This window comes from Ostrea edulis, chromosome 4 (assembly GCF_947568905.1).
Source record: "Ostrea edulis chromosome 4, xbOstEdul1.1, whole genome shotgun sequence".
Lineage (NCBI taxonomy): Eukaryota > Metazoa > Mollusca > Bivalvia > Ostreida > Ostreidae > Ostrea > Ostrea edulis.
In genome coordinates this window covers 17,505,136-17,532,753 of record NC_079167.1, presented here as the reverse complement: position 1 = coordinate 17,532,753, position 27,618 = coordinate 17,505,136, and the positions used below count along the sequence as shown (strand labels likewise).

At 33.4% G+C, this 27,618-nt stretch overlaps 1 protein-coding gene across 2 annotated transcripts in view; it reads right to left on the bottom strand.

The window, feature by feature from the left end:
* The window catches only part of LOC125669739 (protein flightless-1 homolog), a 33,002-nt gene extending 11,411 nt beyond the window's left edge, over positions 1 to 21,591 (bottom strand). Inside the window, exons 1-21 of one of the 2 annotated variants that reach the window (XM_056162110.1) lie at positions 21,486 to 21,583; positions 17,140 to 17,250; positions 14,784 to 14,936; positions 13,596 to 13,681; positions 13,296 to 13,372; positions 12,034 to 12,118; positions 11,198 to 11,301; positions 9,976 to 10,092; positions 9,792 to 9,850; positions 9,543 to 9,700; positions 8,822 to 8,906; positions 7,221 to 7,374; positions 6,982 to 7,061; positions 6,746 to 6,816; positions 6,341 to 6,361; positions 5,673 to 5,755; positions 4,525 to 4,575; positions 1,368 to 1,480; positions 962 to 1,147; positions 773 to 829; positions 90 to 205 (exon numbers count right to left, since the gene is read on the bottom strand). In XM_056162110.1, coding sequence (XP_056018085.1) covers positions 90 to 205; positions 773 to 829; positions 962 to 1,147; positions 1,368 to 1,480; positions 4,525 to 4,575; positions 5,673 to 5,755; positions 6,341 to 6,361; positions 6,746 to 6,816; positions 6,982 to 7,061; positions 7,221 to 7,374; positions 8,822 to 8,906; positions 9,543 to 9,700; positions 9,792 to 9,850; positions 9,976 to 10,092; positions 11,198 to 11,301; positions 12,034 to 12,118; positions 13,296 to 13,372; positions 13,596 to 13,681; positions 14,784 to 14,936; positions 17,140 to 17,250; positions 21,486 to 21,548 — 2,030 coding nt within the window. In that variant the 5' untranslated portion in view covers positions 21,549 to 21,583. Of the gene's footprint in view, positions 1 to 89; positions 206 to 772; positions 830 to 961; positions 1,148 to 1,367; positions 1,481 to 4,524; positions 4,576 to 5,672; positions 5,756 to 6,340; positions 6,362 to 6,745; positions 6,817 to 6,981; positions 7,062 to 7,220; positions 7,375 to 8,821; positions 8,907 to 9,542; positions 9,701 to 9,791; positions 9,851 to 9,975; positions 10,093 to 11,197; positions 11,302 to 12,033; positions 12,119 to 13,295; positions 13,373 to 13,595; positions 13,682 to 14,783; positions 14,937 to 17,139; positions 17,251 to 21,485 lie in introns of both variants that reach the window. The other variant, XM_056162111.1, reaches the window with a different exon arrangement.
* Between the last annotated feature and the right edge of the window lie 6,027 nt (positions 21,592 to 27,618).

Below are 27,618 nucleotides of genomic sequence, written 5' to 3'. Positions count from 1 at the left end.
TGGTCCATGTTGTCTGCATGTTGTGACTACTAAGTACATACATGTAAAGTGTATAAGGGTTATGTTTTATTGCCTTTAGTAGTACTTGCCTTGTTTTCGTTCTGGTGACGCCTTTGGCCAGCTTTCCTGACCAGATAAAGATGTTCATCCCGCAGTCAAACAAGAAAACAAAGCGTCGGTCCAAATGTGACAGCAGAGATTCCGTCTGAAATGTGGCGATATGATTATTCAGGTGCGTAAATGTCAAACAGAGGTGTAGTACATAACTATATGTATCATAAACTTGGAAGTATCAACTACTACAATGCTTTACTCTCTGTGTAATTGATGTCAACAAAATAAAGGTTTGTTTTTAAAATGTGCCATAAAACATGTCTACCACAGAGAAGTCATCAGAGGAATTGACAATTATAACAAAGTAAAATGCACTTCTTGAAGTATGAAGAGTAATAGAATTCTATATAGATACAGTAAAACATGCTTATAATGAACACACTTATAACCAATTCACGCTTATTGCGAAGTGATATTCATTCCTCTGAGATGAAAATAACAGAAATTTTATTGGATATAATTAAGTTTGGTTATAGCAAACTGATTTTTGGTTCACTATAACTGTTTAAATGCGGATAAAATGAAACTGTTTTGACTGCCTTGGAGGTCTGTTACACTAGTAACAAAGTTTGACTGTAAATGTTTTGCTTTTACTGATGATTATATACATGAAGGCTATGGGGGTTTAAGGGAGGTTCTGATATACACTGTAACTCACTCTTTCAAGGTGAATTCTTTTGACTCCAGACGCTCTGTACATCTTTGGTTCATACACCTAATACAAATAACAAATAATCATTTAATTAGTCCAATATAAGAAAATGAACATACTCATTATAGTGATAATAACTGTAAATTGACCGTTGGAATGTATTTGTCATTAATAAACTATAAATTGTATGCTTACAATATTTTCCACCGAGTAAAAACCACTGGCTGTGCGACCACCTTCGATGTATGAAATTCCATTTTCAAAAAGATCTAAGAATTCATCACTTTCATCATTCATCTCCTCTCTAATCGTCCTACACTCAGCTCCCAGCAGGTTTCTGAGATTGACTGCATGGATAGCTGAACACGCCTTCTTATCCAGCTAGAAAGCAAACTTAACGTGAAATTTCTTTTCACCATACACTTGAGAAGTTTACAGAAAAAATCTGTAGAACAGAGCAAAAAAATGAATTCAGGAATATAATTTCTCTAAAAAAAATCCATAATCTCTTTATTTGGGTATGATTGAGGCAGAGTAAATATGCAATGGTGTCCACCCTTTGGAGATAACTAAAGTTATGTCTAATGAGATGTGACCTTACAGTGGATCTCTCTCCAATCCAGAACCAGATTTGCCAGTTGATGCTGTTTGTATCGTCTATAAAGGTCTTCAGTACGATGTAACAATCAGCTTCATAAAACTTTCCATTCATTGCTGTCAACAAACGGGACAAATTTTACAAACATGAGTAAAGAAGTGATCTTGTGATATGTACGTGTAAAACTATCTTAAATAAAAAAATTAGACATAATTTAATTTTAACATGCACAGATTTCAAAATTTAAAAATATGCAAAAAATATGTATGGTCATAATCCTATTTGATTCAAGGTCACTATGGTGTAGAAATGCCTTAGTACAAAGTCACTATCAGAAATAGATACTTTTCATATGGTGTAAAAACGCCTTAGTACACAACCTACACTGTATTCATGTCTCAATACATACATTATGTCACATGATCTGAATAGGACAATCAGTTTGGAATGGGTAATAATGTACTTGTATGATACTATATGAGGTACAGTCACCAATATAAACACACATTTATATACATGTACCTATATTTCTCAGTCAAACAGAGTTTTTTTTTAAAAATATATACAGTGGAGCCTCGTTAATCTGGACACTTTGGTTCCCAGCAAAATCGTCCGGATAAATGAAGCGTCCGGATAATTGAATCGCATATTTTCTATCTTTACATAAGTAACCAATATATGCCTACTTTATTGATGCATAGTGAATTAAACACATTCTATCATTGGATTTGACCATTTGCATTAGTAAATAAATTATGATGATGTTAACTTTTACATGTATTTCAAAGCACTAAAATTTAATACGTGTTCAGTGTATTTGCCTGTGTTTACATTGTACATACATATGATCCCTACATATAAATATACAAAACTGTGTACCGTATGCACTAAAACAAATAATGAAGCACTTTATGTAACTATAAGTAAATGAATCATTAGTAAAGTAACTAACATAATCATTTACACTTCAAACATTTCATCACACTTTTACTTCTTAAAGAGGCCAGTAATTTCCATATGTCATGATTCATGGGTTCGGCAGTCTGTTAAAACAATCTTCATCGTCCAAAGTTGATATAAGAATTTCGTGATTATCATGTCAGTTGACAGTATTCTTTAACCAAAATTCCATCTGCCAGAGTTTATATTTCTTATTCTATAATTATCCAAGACAATATCGGGAGAACAAAAATCATTTAAGCTCGTAATATCAAGACCTACTACTGCTTTGATCTAGCCACGCGCACCTATTATTTTCATGATGCGATAATAACGGAATAAAACTCGGGTGAAACTTAACATTACGGGTACATTCAAAATTTAATAGTCATTTTCCTTAAAATGGTAATTTTCTCACTTCTACCCAGAGTTTAAAAATTCGAAAGCAATAAAGCTCTACAACATCGTAACAAGAATCAATCGTACACAGGTACATTCTACATTCATGACATTATAAACGTTAAAAATTTACTACATATACATGTGCATGAACATACATGTATATTTCAAGCCAATCAACAGTATAAAATCCAGAATCTAGAAGTATAATCTACACTCTTTAGATTTGCATAAGCCGATAATCAATTTACGAATCAGTACAATTGATGTGTGTAGCACATGTAGCAGTTAACAAAATTATCATTACGGCATGATGTTTAATTTATTAATACTATTAGGCTATTGATCAAGACTATAAAATAATATGCTACAGATTTATATACAAAATCCAACACTACACGCAATAAAGATCTTATGTGCGAAAATTGGAAATACAATGTCTCGATCGGCACGTGCTACATGTATCTAATTGACATATCATTACACACCACCTAATCATAGGGAGGTGTTGACAGGGTACAGGTAATCGCTTCAATTAGACACTTTGGCTTGTTTTCTTTATAATTTACGCCTTGCTAAAATTGTCCGACAAAGACCTTCCCTAAACAAAATTACCGTCCGGATTAACGGTACAATTTTCAATGCATTATAACGTTTTGTAGTAAAAAGTGACCGTCCGGATCCGGAACGCGAATTTCCGGATTAGTGATGCAAAATAACGTATAAAAATTCCGTTCCCTAGAAAAATCGTCCGGAAGGTGAAGCGTCCGGATTAATGGCGTCCGGATTACCGAGGCTCCACTGTATATATATACACTATACATTGTACAGTACTTGCCTTGAGAATAGAAAAGACACAATTCAAAATCAGACACAGTATCTTCATCAAATAATGCATTTCTTCACATACATGTAAATGTATAACACTGCTTCAATAATCAATGAACATCACAAAGAATAAAACATAACAAATATTTCATACAACACTGTAAATGTATGTGTATAAAAATAAATTGGAGTGAACAACTGTTTAAAACCAAACATTGATCAGCATGCCCTGATGTTAAACCATACATGTACCTTCTTGTGACCTTTTACACACACAATGCCTTGCATCTACATTATAAAAAGTTTACAGAATGATCCAATATTTCTTTTTTATAAGGCATAAATAAGACCTATGGTCCACATTGTTAACCTGCTAACTTTTATAATATGTACGTCATCTTGCTATTACTGAGAAAAGATTCTCATAAGAATGTGGGGCTACACTCAACCAAAAGGGCTGAGATGGGAGGGGGTGTCTTAACCTAAGCTTTGATACACATAAATTTGCTAAACAAGAGATGAATCTAAAACTTGAATCTTTAATTTATAACCCCCATGCTGACTATTGCAACCATGGTTTGAATAAGCTGAACTCTACATTATACATGTACATGTATAAGAAAGCTTACACATAATTTTTTTCAAGCCAGTCAAGTGGTTCTGGAGAAGATTTATTGCCTTGAGAAATTACTATTATTACCCAATTATTACCCAATTTTCACTACTTTTCAATAAGCTTCCTTTCACTCAATATTTTTCAGAACCAAAACATAAAGTATAGTTGAAACTGGTCAAATGTTTAAAGAAAAGGGGAAAAAAATGGAAAATTTAAACAAAGAGATGTAGACACATTTGTACATACAGAGATGAAAGACAAACTTCATGAAACACTACTCGAGACTTTGGCTCAATTGAGTTACAAACTGGAGATTATAAATATGTATTTCTGCTGTCTAATCTTTTATAAACCAACAATTTACAAAAAAGCATTTACCTTCATCAATGGGATTTGGCAAGAAATTTTCAATCTCCCAGCAAGTAATTCCTAAAAAAAAAAAAAGTTATATCATTATAAATGCTTTTGCATGATTTGTTAAAAGAGTGTAACCAAAATCTGAAACCTTCACTTCACCTTCATGTCTATAGTGTACAGTCAACTCTCGATAAACCGCCACCTTTTGTTCTTATGAAATTATGGCATTATAACGAATTTGGCGATGAATTGAATTACCGCCATCTTGAAGAAATAGAGTTACCGTTCTTTTATATGTAAGAGTTATCTTTTGTCCTTACTTGCATAAACCACATACACAATGATTTGCAATATCCTGATGGGTACATTTTGGATGATGTTCTTGGTACGTAATGATTTGCTTTTTTTCATCGAAATTTAACAGGACCCTCTTTTGTGGCGAAACCATAGCTAAATTGAAATGTGTTTCTATGATGTATAAACAACTTGACTACAGTTCATCTCCAGTAATTTTCTTGTTTATTCAATACAGCAATTACTGGGATCCTTCTGTCCAGGTGTACGCCGGAGATCGATAATGACCAATTTACTGCTTCACTGACCACGTGCACCTATGGCGGTTTATCGAGATAATTAACACGGTGAAATATACTTTTGTAATGAAAACACTGTGGCAAATGGCGATAGCGAATTTGGCGTTTTAACGAGAGTTTTAAGTAACAGGAAAAATGTTCCTAGAAAAATGCGGCGTTATAACGAAAATGGCGATGAATTGAGTGGCGATAATTCGAGAGTTACCTGTACATGATTTGATAACTGACAAAATTATAGACATCCATATGATTCTAAGAGATACTACATTTATTATTATCATTTTTTTTTACATTGTAGACATCCACTCCATCTCGTTGTTTTCCTCCTGGTAAATTTGCAGTTTGCTAAAGCTGTACACATGTATTATGACTTCAAACTTTATCTATGACAATATTTTTACCTATTATGCTAAAAAAAAAATCATAAAATTACTAAATTAAATATTTCAGCTCGATGAAACAATGCAAAGTAAACATGAACACTGCCAAAATGTAACTTTAAGGTATGTTGTGCAGAGCCATACTCTCTTGATTATATATTTTTTTCAACAACTATGAATTCGTTTGAAATCTAACCTGGAATTTGTCCGACATCCTCGTCAAAGATTTCACTGTAATCCAGCTGGGGTTTCTGAAGATGCTCGTTCCATTTCTTTGGTCTGTAATATGTATACGGGTCATAGAATGGCAATATGTATACAGGTCATAGAATGGCAATATTTATACGGGTCACAGAATGGCAATATGTATACGGGTCACAGAATGGCAATATGTATACGGGTCATAGAATGGCAATATGTATACGGGTCATAGAATGGCAATAAATAACAGTTTAAAACACACGTAAAATACCTGAAATGTCAGTACAGGAAATATTGTATTAATGAGGCATCACACCACTAATAGCTTTGTGCAATTTAATAAATCACACATACACTGCATATTATCATCATCAAATTACCACGTTAAAAACATTCAGTCATCATTTACGATTTTCAGAATGAACAGAAGAGCAAAAATTTGAAATCATTATTATAATTTAAGAGCTAAAGAAACTAGCAAATGAAACAAAAGCCAGTTTATTACTTTAAAAGTGGAAATAGTTTAGCCATACCAATATTTATCTCATCTGTTAACAGATCGGCAAGCTTATAGCCACAGAATTCTTTAAACTCTATACATTCACAATATCAGCAGTTAATTAACAAGTTAATCATTGCAATTAAGACTGCAGTTGATATTACCTTAAAAGATCACTAAATCTTCTGGAATTTTATCAAGTTTCTCATTAACAATTTAATTAATTCAGTACATGTATAACTATCAATTTGAACTTTAAAACATCTTCCATACATTAACTTAGCTACCCTTAGATGTCAACTCCATACAGGCCACCCTAGGGCCATTAATACCAAAATTGTGTTGGAATAAAAATAATAAGATACAGATTAAAGGTTTATTTTTCATTACAATTGTACACACAGCCATTGTATATATTTCTAACATACAATATACGATCAATCTAGTCTCGCCTCCATCACCAAAGGATCATAAACTCCCAAATGGTTATGCCGATAAAGTAAAAAAAAATTCCCAATTATTGCATAATACAGTGTACATACATGTATATATTTGAAGGTTTGACTTACCTAAGAGGTTCCCTCACTTCCTCTTCTAAGTTGGGCATATGTTCTTTCTCTTTGGCGACATCTCTCATGCCCTGTAACAGAACCACTACTTGTACAAAACAACCCCTGTCTTCATACAGTTTTCTGATGAGTGTTACACATTACATGTAATAAGTCTTGTATGGATCTTTAATGATTGGCCAATTAGTACAATGGTTAGCACTACAGTAGTACATTTTGCCTGATTATGATCTTACTTTTAAAACTTTTTCACTTTCTTGTCCATCTCTGCGCCTTCTCAATCTCAATTTCCTAGCAACTGGATCACCTTTTTGCACTGAATTAAAACTCAATCTTAAATTTATCTTCATGTTATATGGATTTGTTGAAGCACTTTTTGTCTTTAAAAGTTTAGCAAAAATTGTAATGAAATGAATTTAAGTATCTGTAAGTCACGTAGAATAAAAAGCAGAAAGAACACAGCAATGGTACATACCTGGAGATTGTCCAGTAGATGGCGCTGTGGGGGCACCTGCCAATCTTAACTGGTTGTTGAGAGAAAAGTCAATATTGTAATACTCAAAACTCTTCTTCATCTCTGCTGGTTTGGGTGGCATTACCAAGTCAGGGTTATCCCGTACATCCAGGGTCTACGAATGTAGTGAAATAAAATGCTTAAAAATTACTGGCCTCTAACAAAACTTTGCAAGCTTTCATCTGTGACAGTGTTCAAACGTGAGGCCCAAGGGCCGCAACCCTCACTTGTATCACCTTCCTCGTACAGATATGAAACTCATCAAATTTGGAACATTGTTAAAAAGTCAAGACCTGCCATCTGACAACTATATACAGTAAAACACTGTTCTAAAGTATCTCTAGGACCAGCAAAAAAACAGTTCGTTATAACCAAACTTTGCTATACCCTGTAAAATTTAGTTATTTTCCTCTAATAGGGATTAAATATCATTTCGCAGTAAGTGAATTTGTTATAACTGTGTTCATTATAAGTGTGTTCATTATAAGTGTGTTTTACTGTACGTATCTAAAGTTGCCTGAAAATCATGATGACAAATTGTAATGCTAATCATTTTATTGCTACTGGAAAAATTGTCACTCGCATTCATTGATGTCTGTTGAATGGTTGCCCTATTGTAAACATTTGTCCTCAATTGTTCATAATATTAACATACTTGAATATGTACAAGCTTATGTACGATGTTTTTATTAAGGAGTTTGTTTTCTATATTGATTAGCAAATGGCACGAGTTGCAGAACTTTACTTAAGGTAGTATCAGTCATCATCAAGCAGTGACATACTTTCATTTGCAACACATGAATAAAAGGTCCTAGCTTAAAAATTGTGACAGGCAGTAAATAAAGAAATCAAGAGCTCTGTCTGTAAAATCTTCTCAAACATTGACTACGTTCAGCAACCTGTAAAGACAGGTGTATAAAAAGACGATCGATTCATAATGAGACAAACTTTAAGCAGTAATGTTTAATGCTACTACATCAACTATTCCCCCATCATTAAAATATTCTGATTATGTATTATAACTGTGAATGAATAGGAGAATGAATTACTATGAATAGCTCAAAGCATGACGAATAAGTCAAGTTGTCATAGTTCACTGTAAAGTGTTGATCGACACAGATTGGGAATTGTTTGCACCATCTGAAAAAAAGCTAAGGACATTGCTGGTCATTTCTTGATAGTAAATCTAAATTTTTTCTGTTTATCATTTTTCCCAATAGGAGTCAGACAAATCCAAATCAAATTTCAGACATGTAATTTTTTAGAATCCACCTGCTTGGAGGACAAGTGGTATTAAAGTTAATGTCAAATCATGATGCAACCGTTTGTTGGAACAAACTTAAATCCCCTTTCATTCAAGAATAAACTGCGCTGTGATTGGTTGAAATTGGACCTGAGGTTCTTGAAAAGTACAAAAATTGTCAGTGACAACAACAGATGATGGACAAGCTTAAATCAGAAAAGCTCACTTGAGCTAAAACATGTATACAATACTCTTAAGTAGAATCAATCATTTTCATAGTGCTTGTGAGCTTTTCACCACTAAATTACATTGTCTTTACCTCAAGATCTGGTAGAAGATGAAGAATGTCCGGTAACGTGACCAATCGGTTTCCATTCAGAATGAGTTTCTTTAGTTTTCCACATCTGTGTAGAGAAATGTCAGATGTGTAGTATAGCGAAACCACAAAATACAAGAAGAAAAACTTCCACGACTACGATCATACATTACTACAGCCAGCTAGAGGTTCAGTGGCAATACGTTTATTCTGTTACCATGCACATGTATATCTTTTTTCATTATTTTTATCATATTTCTATCGTTTATTTCTATCTTATATTTCATTTAATTTTTGATATTTATTATTTTTTCATCTGAGGTACATGTATACTGGGGTATAAGGAGGATAGCAACATTATTTGAGACTGTTACTTAGAGGATTATGCTGTTTATAATTTATATTGAAATACATGTTTCTTTCTGAATAAGAGGATTCCAAGTACAGTGTACAATAGATTCCCTAATGAATATTCATGTTAATTCATGAGAGGCCTCTCTTATAAAGTCAACAAAAGACTTGCTCTCATTTATTTACCATCACTTTATATCAAAGTTAAAAGTCCTTCAGATTGTAGCACTTGTAACTTTACATTCTTGTGAACTGATACTGAATAGCAATTTTGTCCAATCAAGTAATAGAAGAAATCTGCAGTAGCTATACTGTAGAAATGTCTTCCTTATATTAACAATATAAAGCACATATATCCAAGGTGTACATGTACCTGCACAGTCCCTCTGGAATCAGTTCAAGATTGTTGTTGGCAGCACTGAAGATTTCCAGGTTATGTAACTTTCCTATGTTTGCTGGAATTCCTTCAAAGTCTAATTTATTGGAGTTCACGTAAAGTTTCTTCAGGGAGGAGAGCTTATGCAAAGAACTCTGGAACAGACATTTGGTTTCATAAATAGTCATTTCTCTGGATCTCTGATACAGATCTTTAAAAAAAATGTCAATTTCAATTTCTACTCACAGGGAGTGCAGGAAGATTGTTTCTTGATAAGTTTAGGGTTTCCAAATTCACCCACGTATCTGTAAAAATAAATCCTGAAGCATGACGAACTGTACACTTCGCTTTGTTTAATGTTTACATCTCCTTAAGAACTGTACATTTCACTCTGCCTATTATAAATGTTTACACCCTTTATGACACCTACCTATGACCAGTGACAATTCCGAGATTTGGTTGCTGCTGAGATTTAAACGTTTAATGGCAGTCAGTTTATACAAAGTCTCTGGAACTCGAGGAAGATCATTTCCAGACAAATCTATGTCTGAAAGGGAAAATTAAAAACTGTGTACATGAAATTGATAACACCTTCTACAATTCTATCAAATGAAGCTACACTAGGATAGTAAGTTTTCTCTGGGTCTTTGTAACAACAACATTGATAAATTGTTTATAGACAACCACGACCAGTTCATACATAAAGGAAAGTATTTCAATAGCATTATCACAAGTTGAATTTTTTTTTTTTTCATTAAGTAATTGATTGACTTTTAAGGAAAGTCTACAATTTAAAATGATCTTGACTTATAAGTTGTAATTTCACTTTGACGGTGACCCACTGCTTACACACATACTGTATCTAACATTACTCCCCTCTATCTCCATGTGCTACCCCCCAATATTAATTACATGGCAGGCTGAACTGCTACTTCTTTCATATTTATCATAAATTTTACTTTTTGTTGTCTTGTCAAAATTCCAAAAACAATATCTATTACTGTTTACTAATAAAGGCACAATAAAGTATCAATTCACTTCTTAAAATATACAAAACATAGTGTCTACTAGAGGAAAATCTTAATAAAAAATGTAACTTATATGAGCTACAGCATATAATGTAGATGTAAATCTAATTGATAAATAAATCCACTTTAGCTCATACTACATGTAACTCGCTTATCTTTGAAAAATATTGGAAAGATAGAGCTGTTTTCATTTGCAACAGACCAATAAGACATTTAAGCATTAAAGTTTAATTTTTCTAGAATGTTTCATACAATAAAACACAGAAAACTTGCACACCAAAATCAAGGTAACAAATATTTCATAAGGCATTGTTTCTAAAGCAGTATTATCAGCAACAAAACTGGGTGCAATTTCTCTTGACACTATACTCCAAGAATTCCCTGCTGTGAACTTGAGTTTTTTCATGCTAACCAAAAAACTCAACACAGATGCAAGTGCCCTGAAGTGCTAGCAACAAGCATTTGACTCGCTTAGTGAGCCTACTCAAAAGCTCAATGCCTGAATTTGTATTTAACATAGAGGCCCACTCCCTTGATAAACACTGAAAAGTGGAAGATGCCACAAAATCAAAAGAAATAAGAAACTCCGCTATGTGTAACTTTACTTTCATCCTGATTACTCACCCTGTAGGTTACTGAGAGAGTCCAAACCTGATGGAAAGTTTGCCAGGGTCCTCTGGGTGTTTCTCATCTGGAGAGTTTCCAAGGCAACAAGGGCTGGTAATTGTCTGCAAGAAAATGTATCAATCTCTAAGCACTGTATAAACAGTGTATCTTATAAAGAAAGTATTGATTAATGTCAACTATGTTTGTATACTAAAAAAAAATCACATGTCCTTAACTAGACATGTTCTAAACGGGTCTAATATTCTCCAACTTACTGAGTCTATGTTACAAATGAATGGACTATTGTCAAAACAGCCTTGGTCTAGGATCACAACATAAAATGTACATACTGTATTTGATCTCTTTATCTCATTTACAGGTCAAAGAAAGCCTTTTTCATCAAGTATGATTGTCTGGGCCTTTTTGTTCTAATAAGACAATGCATATAATTTTGTACTCCCCCCCCCCCCCCCCCCCCCCCCCCCCGTGACCTTGGCCGTGTCTACATGACCTTAGTACAAATTCAAAACACACTTCCTTTGTAAATTTTGTGACAAGTATGAACATGCTATCTTTGGTACAAAGTTTAACTTTTTCTCCCAGAGGACTTTGGGCTAGAGCCATATTTGCAGGTTATGAGCAATTTCTTGTATTAGATATGAATGAGCATCACAATAAGTAATCTTTTGTCAAGTCTTCTTTGTTACAAAGTTATGATCTGGACAAGATTGCACAGACAAGATATTTGATACATTCCACTAAACACCTATACACCCCAAAACTTTGTTTGCAGATGGGTATAATCATTAAAATACATATCCAATGAAGATAATATTTCAGAATAAAGTTCACACCTCAGTTGAGCATGAATTAAGGGATTGTTGTTTAGGATAAGAGTTTGTAAGTTTGTCAATCTTCTCATCTGTGGAGGCAAAGTTTCTGCAAAACAGTAAATAAAAAATGTACATTTAAATAAGGATAAAGAATGTCAAATTAAATAAAAACCAGTCCATGAGCCACAACATTTATTTGAGTGACAAAGTTTCATAAAGATTCATCAAGTTCTTGATCTCATATTTTAAAATCATAATGAAAGGGAAATTCACATCAACTATGGATACATATAAATAAAATATCAGGTAAAAATATTATCACATCCCCAAACCCAACAGCAATATTCCTGTGGTACATTCAGGAACAGGACATTGCAGAGACACACCATCAATCTGGAGAGGGCAATTTTATTTCAGGAAATCAGAAATCATGTTGTTCAAGATGTATTCTGATGGCTCCAAAAAACGAAAATTGTACTGGATTACTAAACAGACATTTGATGGTCATTAGAGGGACATGTCACTTTTTATCACTAGAGGGATATGTCAACAAAGAGTTATTTGTATCACTAGAGGGATACATCATTAGAGGAGTCATTTATATCACTAAAGGAAAGTGTCATTAGAGGGTCAAATATCACTAAAGGGATGTGTCATTAGAGAAGTCATTTATATCACTAAAGGAAAGTGTCATTAGAGGGTCAAATATCACTAAAGGAAAGTGTCATTAGAGAAGTCATTTATATCACTAAAGGAAAGTGTCATTAGAGGGTCAAATATCACTAAAGGGATGTGTCATTAGAGGGCCATGTATCACTAGAGGGGTGTGTCATTAGAGGGTCATGTGTCATTAGAGGGTCATGTATCACAATAGGGATGTGTCATTAAAGGGTCATGTATCACTAGAGGGATGTGTCATTTGAGGGTCATGTATCACTAGAGGGATGTGTCATGAGGGGGTCATTTATCACTAGAGGGATGTGTCATGAGGGGGTCATGTATCACTAGAGGGATGTGTCATTAGAGGGCCATGTATCACTTGAGGGTCATGCATCACTAGAGGGTTGTGTCATTAGAGGGCCATTTGTGTCACTATAGGGACATTTATGGAGCCTTGTCAAGAAACCGCTGATAAAAGACTAGAAAATATGTAAAGATCTACACGCATACTTGTACATACCGGCCTTGTTCTAATTTGATAAGAAAGGGTTCCAGTGAGCTAATACCCTAAACATGTACTGTATAATTTGAATACTGATGACAGTATCTGCAGCAACTGTTACCTAAATTATTATCACTGAGGTCAACAAATATCAGATCTGTTAGGTTGATGAACAGCTGATTTGGAATCATTTCAATGCTGAAAAACAAAAGAAATACATTTATCAAGGTCACATAACAACACTAATCTAACAAAGATAATTACATTATCTGAAAAATTATTTCAAATATTGTATTTCCTGGTATCACATAATCAGAAAGTAAACCAGGAACCATTTGAAGAGGGAAATTAGACAGAAAGAAAATACATGTATATTGCACATTCAATTTTCGATGACATTTTAGATATCAGAAAAAATTACTTGTTGTTTGCCAGATTCAGCACAATGCAGTTTTTGGCCTTCTCAAGCTCTGATGGCACTTCTTTCAAATTGTTATGACTCAAATCCTTAAAAGACAACACCATCAAATAACTGTATATAACATGTCTACAAGGAAATGAAATTTGTATCAAAACATGTTTCTTTCTTTTCATTCTAAATTGATTTCATATTTGATAAATTTTTCCCCCTGCAGCCAAGACATTGGTAGGTTTATTTTGTACTCAATGTTACGTAGGGTGGGAGTTGTGGTTTTCTTGGTATGGATATATCAATTCTGAAATAAACGTCTTCTCATTTGTTATTTGTGACCGTTTAATGCTGATATAACAGTAACAAACTGAGTTTTACCCACGATGCATTAGCAGAGATGATAAAACGGATGTTGGCAACCGCTAAATCAGCATTAATGGTCACAAATAACAAATGAGAAGAGAGTTATTCACATTCCAATGCAATTCATCCATTTTGCTTCATGTTCACATCTTATTTCATTGAGTTTTACCTTTTTGTTATATGAAATACAGCACAAAATGTTTACATCTTATTTCATTGAGTTTTACTTTTTTGTTATATGAAATACAGCACAAAATGTTTACATCTTATTTCATTGAGTTTTACTTTTTTGTTATATGAAATACAGCACAAAATGTTTACATCTTATTTCATTGAGTTTTACTTTTTTGTTATATGAAATACAGCACAAAATGTTTACATCTTATTTCATTGAGTTTTACTTTTTTGTTATATGAAATACAGCACAAAATGTTTACATCTTATTTCATTGAGTTTTACGTTTTTGTTATATGAAATACAGCACAAAATGTTTACATTTGACGTTATGTTTTGTGTCATTCTATTATGACGTCACAATGGAGAGCTTTCCATCGCGATAATGCTTGTTTAACTGCCTAAAACTTAAGTTCATTAGCCTATCAAAATGCAGATTATAAAACAGCTGCATTAGAAGGAGAAACTGAACTACAATAATGAATGACAATTCATTAACCACAAAATCAAGTCCCAATGAATATGCTTATTTTACTCCTACAACAAAAATATAACCTCCCAAAAGATAGGATTCTACCATAATTCTATAATAATTTGCATTCTTACATGCAACAAAACAAAATACATGTACAAGTATTGCATCAAATATATAGAATGTACCACAACTTGAAGATCTTCTAGGTTGAAAATATCTTTGGGAATTCCTTCATCTATGAGTCTGTTATGCCGACAGTTCAAAGTACGCAAGGCGCTCAAATTGACCAAATCACCTCCCAGATTTTCCACATTGTTCTTGGTTATATTGAAATGTTCCTGTAATTGACATGGTACATATAATGCATTGTAATAATTGAAGTGCAATACCACTACACAGAATCATGCAATTACTGTAAAATCAAAAAAGAGGCAATAAAGTATACTCGGGGCTGTCACTACAGTTTTTGAGACAGGGTCCCAATCCCCTTGGATTGGAAAATTCATCACAATATATTTTGTCCAAACTGGGAAAGTTTTAGATATACATACATGTAACTTACAATCATCCAGGTTTTTGTTTTAATAAAAGAGTTGTTTTTTTTCTGTTTAAAAGTAAAGACCAAGACAGGCTCTCACTATTAAATTCACTCAGTAACATCATGTCAATATACATGAAGTGTAGTCTAGGACTCTGTATTTTTCTGTATTTTGACAAAAGGTGATCATTTGAAAAATGCATCTTTCTTACATTGTCTCCACTTTGGGAATTTCTAGACTATTGATATTGGAGATTTTTTGCTTATTTTCCAATTGGGAAGAGTTCTTTTATCTGACGCATTTGATGATTATTGCACTATGGTTGTTGCCAGAGAGACAGGTTTTACTTGGGCCCAGCTGAAAAATGCAGCCCAAAACAGAGTACGTTGGAGAGGTTTTGTGGTTGTGGTCCTGTGTTCCCCACGGAGTGAACAGGAATAAGTCAAGTCACTATGGTTGTATATATTAAGTGCATAATGATTCTTGAGTACTGCTTTTTATTTAAGAAATGTTCTTCAGTTTTTGAAAGTACATGAGATTTAAGAATTTCAAAGTATATGAGATGACACACCTTCAACCTATACAAACAAGTACATTAATTAACACTCCATGAAATATATGTTGGTGCAAAGATGCTCTACTGCAACTCAAAGTATTCTCATAAACTTTTTAAATGAAAGAAAGCAGAAGTGAGCAAGCTCACATACCCCATGCTCCAACATTGCTTGACAATGCCTCACATAATGAATAGTAATGCATAAATTGTAATGCTATGCATTACTGCAAGAACAGGACAGACAGGCTCGAAATTCTAAGTTCAATAGGGGCATAACTCCCAGAAAAATTATTGAATCACAATTTCCTGGGAATATGCACATCTACACAGTGTGTCCTTATTAACTACAAAGTTTCACGAAATTCTGTTGAGCGGTCTCAGAGGAGTTACGCTGACAAGAAAGGGACTGACAGACGGGTCAAAAACATTATACCCTCCGCAACTTCGTTGCGTGGGGTATAAAAACTGAAAGATATTTGTTATATTTACATTTTAAAATTTCATGCATGGTGCTTAGCTTATATGTAGCTTAGGTAAAGTTTACTTATAGTCACAATGATTAGTCTTAATAGTTCAGTTTATGCTTGTATGAATGTTAAGGAAAAAGGAAAATTTTTTAATGAAGTGAATGTAAATACAAAATTATGACTGACAGAAAATTGTAATACAGGTATTGTTAAGTACATTACAGTCATCTATCCTTTCAGTCTAATTTTTTCTCATCACGAACAATAATTTAAATAAAAAAAAAAACAAGAGATGTTTGTAAAACATTTATGCCCCCCATGGTGCAAAATTAAAAATGGTTATACACATGCATAATTTGATTGATAGTAGTATCACCAATTCGAAATATTGAGCAGACAATATCTTCCAATGTCAGGAGTGGATTGACCAAGTGACCTTGTCAATAGGGGTCATCTATTCCTTATGCTGTACCAGTGTACCAGGTTTGGTGTCAATCAAGCAAATAATTCTTGAAATATAGGAGACAATACATTACTATGTCCAGTTTAACCATTGACCTTCGACCATGTGACCTCAAAATCAATAGGGGTCATCTACTTCTTGGGATGTACCAGTGTACAAAGTTTGATGTCTGTCAAGCAAAGGGTTCTCAAGATATTGAGCAGACAAGGTCTTCCTATGTCCAGAGTAGGTTGACCCTTGACCTTTTGACTTGTAAAACAATAGGGGTCCTCTTCTACTCATAACCAACCCACATATGAAATATCATTACAATCAAGTGATTGGTTCTTAAGTTATTGAGCGAACCACATGTGGTCTACCAACTGACAGACAGGTACAAACCAATATGCCTCTCTTCTTAGAAGGGGGGCATAATAAAATATCAAAAAGAGAAGTGTGAAACTTTTCATCAATAAATCACAATGTGGTTCTTATGTGCTGTACTGTTTAGTGAAATGTAATAAAGAAACATCATACCAGTTTCTTCAGTTTATAGATTTGTGGTGGAATGTTTTCAAGACCAGTTTTGTTGAGTCTAAGCCATCGCAATCCAGTCATGTCTGCAACATCATGAGGAAATTTACCATCCTGAAAAAATATCATTATTACATATCATCAATATCTGCAGCAGCAACATGAAAAACATGTTTTACATATATGTATCTTTAGTAAATGAATTGTACAATACATTCCATAATGTATGTAGTGTTAAATCTAGGATCTAGAGAGGGCACACATATCATATGTTGAAAAGGGCACTTTTCGTCGCGGCAAGACAATTTCTGGGCACTTTCATTGTATCATACTATGATAGTAATAGATTAATCATTTAGCCTCTTTAAAAGTTATACCTGCTGCCTTGATTTTAAAGTTTTCAATCAACTTTGTGAAATAAAGAACAATTGTTTATATCAACAAATATTTTTTTAAAAATATAGAGAAAAAAGGGCATGGTGCAATTAAAAGGGGCATGGCGACAGCCAAAAAGGGCGTGGTGTGGCGCCATGCTAATTTGCTTTAGATTTAACTCTATGTATGTGATAAACACATACTATCATACGGGGAAGGGGGGGGGGCAGTAAATTCAGACAGTTTAAAAGATTAATCGGTTACTGCTTAAGATAAAAGAGGAGTCTGAGGAAAAATGGACAGACTGGGGTAACAATGATATACCCAGATTTTCTTTAGAAAGTGCAGGTATTAATAAAAGAAGTTGTAAAGTTAGGTGTGAAATTCCTGTGGAAAATTTATTCAATATTTCTTGTGTATTACTTGTTTAGCATGCAGGGACAAAAATATGATTTGGATACTGCATAAAATGTAAGAGGAATTTTGGGAAGCAGGTTTTTGTAGAAAAAACATTGTTTTCAACCCCATTTCGCTTCCAGAGTGAAAATGAATATTCCAAAACCTTATTGCACATTTACAGGGCAGCACCAATTATCTTCCAAAAGATGATTTTAATTGGCTATTGCTTAATATGTATGAGGAGTTCTGGAAACCAGGTTTTTCTACCTCCCTTTAAGTTTTTGTGATCAGGGTAAAATTGATTGGTTGTATCATGTTTAACGTCCCTCTCGAGAACTTTTCACTCACATGGAGACGTCAACAATATCATACGGCCATTGAGCAGTGAGGATTCTTTAGCGTGCCACACCTACTGTGACATGGGGCACACCTGATGCCGAATGTTTGGCAACAGAACTGTCACTACCTGCTTTAATGACTTAGGTCTGTAGGTGGTAAAATGGGTAGTAAAAACCGGGCCGGGTCACCTTCGTAATCCGAATATTTTATTTTCTTCGTTACTTTATTTTCGTTTGATGTGAAACTTCTTAATCCCAATCTGGATGATACATTGGATCTTCACTACAAAAATTATGGCATAATTTTGCTTTGCTGTGAAAATATCAACGTTTATTTATTTCAGGTTGGTAAAATAGGTAGCGAAAAAAAATACATGTTTTTCTGTGATTACGACTGATATATGTGACACTACAATGAAACTACACATGAATTAGATAAATATCATGATAATTTATCACCAAAATGCTGAAGTACCTGTTATGTGAGTTTTATATATTTGATATTTACGATTCATCAAAACCCGGATCAAAAGGAAACTGGATGCGGGTAACCATATCCGAATATTAAAATTCCGAATAAAATGAGAGTGTTAGCTGTCACTTTCATCTTTGACGCATCCTGCAGTGTGTGAAACTAACTTTAAAGTCCTATAGACTTTCGGTCTATGGTCATTTTATTTCCTATAGACAACAACAAATTCCTATAGACTGAAATTTAACATGCAATATTCATTGTTATTAAAAAATAAATAATAGACACAAATTCGGTTTGGCAATTTGTTCAAAGTTTAATTATATTCTTTTTCAATTTCATGCACGTCAATCTTTTCAATTACAGTTTCGTATACTTTTTCATTTTGTTCCAGCTCAGTTTCACTGTCTGATTCTTCATCTAAGTCACTTCTACCGCGTTTCGTTTTCTCATGATTTTCTGCAACTTTAGCCATGCTGGAACTTGTTCTAATGACCGCTTTCCGTTTGATTCAAGTGCGTGCACCTTCTACATATTTTTAAAACCATTCAAAAAGGACATTCGGAATTTGCATGAAAATGGCGTACATTGAAGTAAATATCAAACTGACACCCCCCCCCCCCCCCCCCCCCGTTGAAAATGGAATAATCTGATTCGAATGATTTGTAATTACATTGTGAGAAACATTTATTACAGCTAAGGGGTGAACAGAGAACAGAAACATCAGCATAATACATATAAACTGGTCCCGCTTCCCATATATGTTAAATAAGCAGCGAAGAACCGGTTTTTTACTCAGAATTCCTATAGACAAGTCGGTCTATAGCTATTTCGATTGTTATAGACCGACTCGATTTTCTATAGACATTATCTATCGGTCCATGGTTAATTTTGCACACTAATCCTGAACTTAATTCAGCTTCCCATCAATTACTAATTATGAATGGATATCACTTTGACCTCACAATTACGGTTAATCAATCAAAAACATTAGCAACTAAATCGGAATAAATAACGCCAGCTCCAGTGTGCGAAACTAACTTTAAAGTCCTATAGACTTTCAGTCCATAGTCATTTCATTTCCTATAGACCAAAAAATATTCCTATAGACCAAAATTTAACATGCAATATTCAATGTTATCAAAAAATAAATAATAGACACAAATTCGATTTGGTAATTCGTTCATAGTTTAGGCCAAAAATAAAAATTGATTTGTTTGATGTACTCCGACCGACCCGTCAAATTTGCTCCTACCCGATCATTTTTTTCAGCAATTTTAAATTTCATTTTTTTTGGGGGGGTTCCCTTGAAAAATAGAAAATTCTCCTTAGTACTTTAAAACTAAATATTAAAAAAAAAAGCTATTTTGATTGTTATAGACCGACTCGATTTTCTATAAACATTGTCTATCGGTCCATGGTCAATTTCGCACACTGCAGCTCAGGTCAACCGCATCCGGTTTCCTCTTGGCCCGGGTTTGGAAAAATCGTTGATAAGAAAAATAAAAAGCTTTGAAATGGTCAAATAATGCATTGAGTATCAAATTCAACTCTCTATGAATTGAAAAAATGTGAGTTTTTCATGTATAGTTTACAGAAAATATGCAACAATGTGTGGTCTGGTCTCCCTACCCATTTTACCAACCAGATTTTATACAATCATTGCATTCTTTATCTGTAGGTAATATTATGTGCTAAATTTTGTGCTGAAGACTAAATGTATCATTAAAATTATTCTCCAAATAGATCATGATTAATGCGATGCTATTGCTGTTTAAACGGCCATAATATCGACAAATGAAGCATCACTTGAATACACGTATCAACACTTCGCCGCGAGTTACATCTCTTTGCAGGGTCAGCCAAAGGTCAATCGGTGAAAAACCAAGTTTTCCTTCTTTACTTTATCAAATGTAAGATGTTATTACTTTGAATTTTAGCCAATTACCAAGTTTTCATACAAGTTAATGGGTTGCCCCAATCTGGGGCATATTGTAGTTAACTGCAATTGATGGAAAAATAACAGATGTCAAAGCTACAGATTGGAAAATTACAAAGGCCAACGTAGGGAAATACGATTTTTATCTGGGAGATGGCGGACAAGGGACGTAACTTTCGCGAAGTGTTGATACGTGTATTAGGTCGCCGCCTTGCCATTCAATTTATTTGCGCATGACGTCAGCATATAAACACACAAAACTCCATCGTTTAAACAGCGATAGCATCGTATTAATCATGATCTATTTGGAAAATAATCTTTCAATAACTGAATCCTCAAGTCTTGGAAGATTGATAGAGCTACGAAATAAAGTTGTAAGAGGTAGGTAAAGCAGCAACACCAGCTTGTGTCGCTGAATTCCCACTTTTCAATATGGAGTCCGCTCTGACTCTCCCCCGCACATGTAACAATATAAGAGCGGGGGTAAGAGTCGGAGGAATCTCGGATTAAAATTTAGGATGCTTTGATAGCACAAATACAGCTCTGTCCTCACACATTAGGTGCTAACTTCGGGATATTTTTTGCCCTGTTAAGGATATAGAAACTAATGCCAATACTTTTTGCTTGCCCTCAAACACGGTCACGCTGTAAGACATAATTATCCTATATACTATATACACAAGTTTGCTCAGATTGTGTCCCCAAAGTTCGACAAAACCCTATGATGCAGACGGCTGAAAAGAGTGTATTGCATTTTTCAATGGTGTTACCGATTAAATGATATAGAGCAAAATATATTGAAACAAACTTTAAATTGTTTTCTTACTTTGAAATCATTTTTAGTGAAATCAACTCCTCTGACAAACGGCAGTACACCAGTGTCCGCCATCTTTCATGTGTACACCGGAAGTTTATTCGGATTTCATTCAAGTAATTAGAAAGGCTAAAGGAGGTACGAAAGAACGGTGTTCTTTGAATTCGTAGCTCGCACAAACTTACACAGTACTTTACATAAACTAAAAGAACATATTGTATTTAAGGGTTTCGCAAACATCAGAAAATCATAAGAGATTAAATGAAAACATTGTGAATTAATTTGATTTATCGATCAACATCATGGTCCATGTTGGCACACACAATCAGATTGTGTTTAAAAATGAAAAATAACAGAAAAGGCTCACCGAGTTATATAAACGGTAATAATACACGGATTTGTAATACAAATTCAAAGTCTAAGAGTTTATTTTCTGTGCATCAAACATTTGTTTAAATAGTTACACAAACATCTTGTACTACTACAAGTAATCTTGTAATCTATATTCATCATAAAATAAAATTCTCTCAGTGTTATAGATATATACAGAGTTAATGACAACGATTTTTTTTAAATTCAGTTTAGTCCTAGATAACTCATTTTGAGAAAAAACAAATCGAAATCTAATAGTCTAGTATATAAACTAAACGGGTACTAAAAATAGTAGAATATAATTGAAAATAATAATGTGAAATTTTTTTTAATGTAGCCTATAGGTATATGTAAATAATGTCTCAACATGTTTTGCTCAACTATACTTAAGATTTAAAACGTGTCGTTGCACATCAAATACCAAAATTGTGATTAAAAACATTTAAATCAATCATCAAACAAATTCATTCCTATGTTACAGAGACGGACTGTACCAGTGCACGTGTACACGTACAGTCGACGGCAAATTCCCAGATGTCGATGTGCTTCACGGGCGAAACAATATTTGATCATAGATAAATTTCACCGAACAAAGAAAGGTTCATTAGAGTGTTACAATATTTAAAATAAGTGTTGTTTTCAATCTTATCTTGGAAAATTGCGATTCTGAATAGGAGAAAGTTTAAGGAATTCTTAAGCCTATACAGAGAAGTAATGATGCTAAAATTGCCCATAACTAATTCTCTGAGAGGATGTCTATAGATAGATAGCCACCGCGAAAATTAGTTGTTCTGACGATTTTTTTTGTTGTTGAAAACTCTATACGTATTGACAACCCGACAAATAACAAATGCAAATCCGAACGACCGGGGGGGGGGGGGGGGGGGGGGGGCACTGTGATACATATTATCTGGGAACTGGTATCACTGAATCAGCAAAAACTGGGAACCCATGATGCTCACGAATTGATTCTGAGACTTGGGTTAACCAATTTTAGATACACCTGTACTTATACACTCTAGATAATACTGATAGCACATTTCAGAATAGACTTAATGAACAAGAAAATATTCTACAGAAACAAAAAGCCACATCTAATAAACTTGATTTTGAAATCAAAGATAAAGAAATAATAAATGCAAGTAGTTGGGTCCGATCTAATTCCAGTTAAAATACTAAAATGTGGTCAAATTAATCCCATGTCTAAGAAATCTATTCAATACCGGTTTTAAAAATGGGTTTTACCCAAAGATATGGTCTGATGGCATAAATTCATAAAGCCGAGGACCCCAGTGATCCAGCAAACTACAGAGACATAAAATAACAAGCTGCACTGGTAAATTATTCAACGCTCTACTTAATAACATAATAGATCTATACTTCATAATTCCCAAATAGGATTTACAAAACATGCACAAACTGATGATCATGTCTATGTCTCTGTCTTAAAAATAGATAGATATTGTAATACCAAATTTAAAGAAGTTAGGCTTTATATATGTTTCATTGACTTCAGTGCGGCTTTTGATAGTGGTTTCAAACCATATGTTTCAAACTGAAGTTGTTGAATATGAATATTGGCTGTTATTTTTACAATACTATCAAGGGTTTGTACAGGAGTTCCAATGCATGTGTTAGAATCGGAAATAATCTTACTGGTCCATTTTTAACTAACCTTGGTGTAAGACAGGGAGACAATCTAAGTCTCTCTCTGTTCAAAATCTTCATCAACGATTTTCCATTATATCTCAAAAAATGCATAGATATCGTATCACTTCAAAATGAAAATTTTAAGTGGTTAATGTATGCAGACGATATCGTAATGATGTCAACATCAGCAAAGAGTTTACAACAGAGAATATCATAATGATTATCTATTTTAAAAAACATATTGTAATAATTGGTGTTTAAACGTTAATGTTAAGAAAATAAAAGTTATTGTCTTTAACAAGGCTGGGAGAATAATGTAGTGTAAATTTAAATTTTAGAACTATCATATTGAATGTACACCTTATTATAAATTGTGTACCTTTTTTCTGCTTTTGACAGCTTTAGCACTGATAAAGCTGAACTATATAACACAGCCTTGAAAGGATTTTATAAATTGAAAAAATACTTTTTATGTTTAACACCAGGAATTAAAACAAGTATTCATCTCTTTGACCACACAATAAATTAAACCAATTCTATTATATAATTCTGAAAGGTGGGGTAATAAACATAGACTGATAGAATGAATTAAAATCATCACCATTTGATCCAGACAAACCTTTTAAATCACTTCACTGTGAGAAGCTTCATCAAAAATATTCTAAATGTATTCTCGGTGTGCATAAAAAAAGTACAATGTTTTGAAATCAATCATTTGTTATTGGTACAGACCTGAAACTCTAAATGAATTTAAGCATTTTAAGGATGCTTATCTGTGCAGTAAATCTTTGAATTTCAAAGGCAAACTGTCATGGTACTCACTAGTAGAACAAGTTTTAGAATGTTAAAATTGGATATCCATTCAGAGATTATTTTCAGTATATTTTAAGAAATTTGTAAAGAAAGTTCTACTCTGTGGTAAATACACTGAAACCTGGTACAATAATCGAAATAAATTAATTGATGGGAAACTGTGCACTTATTTTAAACCTAAAGAGTACTTCGGTTTTGAAAATTATCTTAATAGAATTTATATATATATATATATATATATATATATATATATATATATATATATAAAAGCACTAAAGTTCCAACAACACCCGATACCTCAAAGTGTCGGATCCACAACATGGATACAAGGTCAAATACAAAAAATTATACAAAGCACTAAAATGACCAACGACACGAACAACGAGATTGTCAAATTTTCGGGACGACCCGTCCCTTCTTCAGGACAAACGAAAACAATTACATAATTATGTAATTTAGAGTTTCAGGTCATAATAACATATTATGTAATTGTTTTCGTTTGTCCTGAAGAAGGGACGGGTAGTCCCGAAAATTTGACAATCTCGTTGTTCGTGTCGTTGGTCATTTTAGTGCTTTGTGTATATATATATATATATATATATATATATATATATATATATATATATTAGAAGATATATTTGTAAATTACGGGTATCAGCTCATAAATTAATGATTGAAGTTGGTAGATATTAAATGTTATTAGAAATGAACGAATCTGTAACAAATTCGTGCAACTCCGGTTCATTAGGCGATGAGACTCATTATCATTATTTTGAACAACATATGACACTGTATTTACATGTAACTATATGTATTATGTAATAACCTTTTTCTTTACTTATACATATGTATATGTATATATACAATATTTGTATGTATCTTCATGTTGCCCCTTGAGGGCTCTTAATTGGAAAAATAAATATATGTTCTAATGTATGTTCTATTATCTACCACCAATTTTTTTTCTTGTTTCAGTTGTTTTAAATACTGATTGTTAAATCCTAGTTTAGACCGGAGTTGGATACTAATAGTTAGACCATAGTATAGGTTGAGCCCCAAGAAAAATTACTTTGGTTGGACCCGCCCCCAACACACACCCATGGGGAAAAAATCTGGATCTGCGAACTCATAAGAATATGATCAGAAAATAAAGTCTCTCGTAGATTTTGGGATCTGCGAATTTTATACTATTATGCATTGTTATTTCTCTTTTTGCTGCCTCGATTTTTCATATAGACTACCGATTATGATTCTTTATATCCGTATATTGAAAACACTAGGTATTACATAAAGTAGACACCGTTCAAACGCGTTAAAACATTTTCATTGGTCAAAAGGTATAATTTTCAACCAATCAAAGGTTACTTAGTCCGCTATTTTAGGTAAGCAGTGTAAAATGGCAGTCAGTATAAAAAGTGAGCCCGTCGAGGGTGGGCGAGGATTGAATAAAGAACAAGTTTGTCATAGTATTAGTTCTATTTTCTTGGCTGAAAGTTCAACTTTACCGCCAGATATTGATACCACGTAAATTAAATAATCACTACACTGTTGTTTGAAAAAGTTTGCACTATGTTTTAGCAGTAGAAAGTGCTCATATATGAACAAAGTATTGTGAAGTCATACAAGGAAAACTTGAGGGCGACATCTTGAAGCGTGAGATACAACATGCAGTTCTAACTCATTAGTTAGCTGTGTTGACAGTATGGCAACGAGGTAAGGCTCCAAATCTACTGCATAACATCCAACCGGCATACGGTCCTCGCATCAGCTGCGTAACGTTGTACTTGATCACGGGGTTGCTTCCGTTGTATGTTTGACATATGTCAACATGTTCAGTAGATTAACTGTGACATGCTTCCATCATTTAGGAGTAGATTAAACAAGAAAAGTTGAAACTGCATATTCTTCATCTGGTAACTTATTAAAATTGTGCGATGGAATGCATTAAAAGTCCGACATGTATACACTATGCAAGCAGTCAGCAATTGATTAGTGTTTTTTAATACTAAATAGATTGCCCCTGGGTGAACTACTGAGTGTCCAAGAAAACTAAAGAGTGTTGTTCATTATATAGATTAGAAATGTCTTCCTTTGACTCAAACATGATAATTTTACCACAAACCCACTTAGACTTCAAATGTTGAAGTTGGTCATTTATTCCTTGCAGATGACTTAATTCTCCTCTCAACTACAAAAGAAGGCCTTCAAACTTCGATAGACTGTCTTTCAGAATATTGCATGAAGGAAAAATTAACTGTTAACCTTAATAAAACTAATGCAAAGATTTTCTCGAATAAGAAAATTGACACAGTCCAACACTATTTTTATTATAATCACTCAATAATTCATCTTGCACATGAATATAAATATTTGGGAATTATTTTCAGTTGTAATGGTAAACTTAAATATGCAGCTGAACAGCTAGCTGACCGTGCACGGAAAGCTTTTTATGTAATTAAACATTCCTTGCCCTTTTATGATAAATTATCTGTAAAAACGCTTTTAAAACTTTATTCTGCTCTTATTGAACTATCATATATGGTTCTGAAATTTGGATTTCAGACTTTAATATTAACATTAACAATTAATTGTGACCAACTACCCTTTGAAAAAATACAGCACTTAATATTTAAAGACATTTTGGGTGTACAGAAAAAAGCTACAAATTTAGCCATCAAATATGAACTAGGAAATTCCCCATCTGCTTTAAAGCTCTCCTCTCTATGTTCAAATTTTACAAAAGACTAAAAAGCTATGATGATGAAAATGGTATTAAAAATCCAATACTTATGGCTGCTAAACTGGAAGATGATAACCTTTATAATACTGGCATACAGGAAAATTGACAAGGACAAATAATGAATTAAGTTAAGAAATAAGCTAAATCTTCCATCATTGGATATTGATATTAAAGCACATTTTACAATTACATGAAGAATTACTATATTGATAATATTAACATGCAACTGCAAAATACTGAATTCTCTAAATGTGGAAAATTGCTATTTTACAGTAAAATTAGAAATAACTATGAATTACAAGACTTTGAAATTTCCAATTGCGAAAGTAGTACGCTCTAGATTAACAAAACTAAGAATATCTGCCCACCCTTTAGAAATTGAAATTGGTAGATATTCAAAACCATGTATTCCAAAAGAATGTTGTTTTTGTCAGTTTTGTAAAACTACTGTTGAAGATGAGTTACATTTTTTATATGACTGCTTTATGTATAAAGATATAAGAAAGAAATATTACCCACCCTTTGAACATCTACAATTCAGACGATGATATATGAAAGGAAAACCATTGT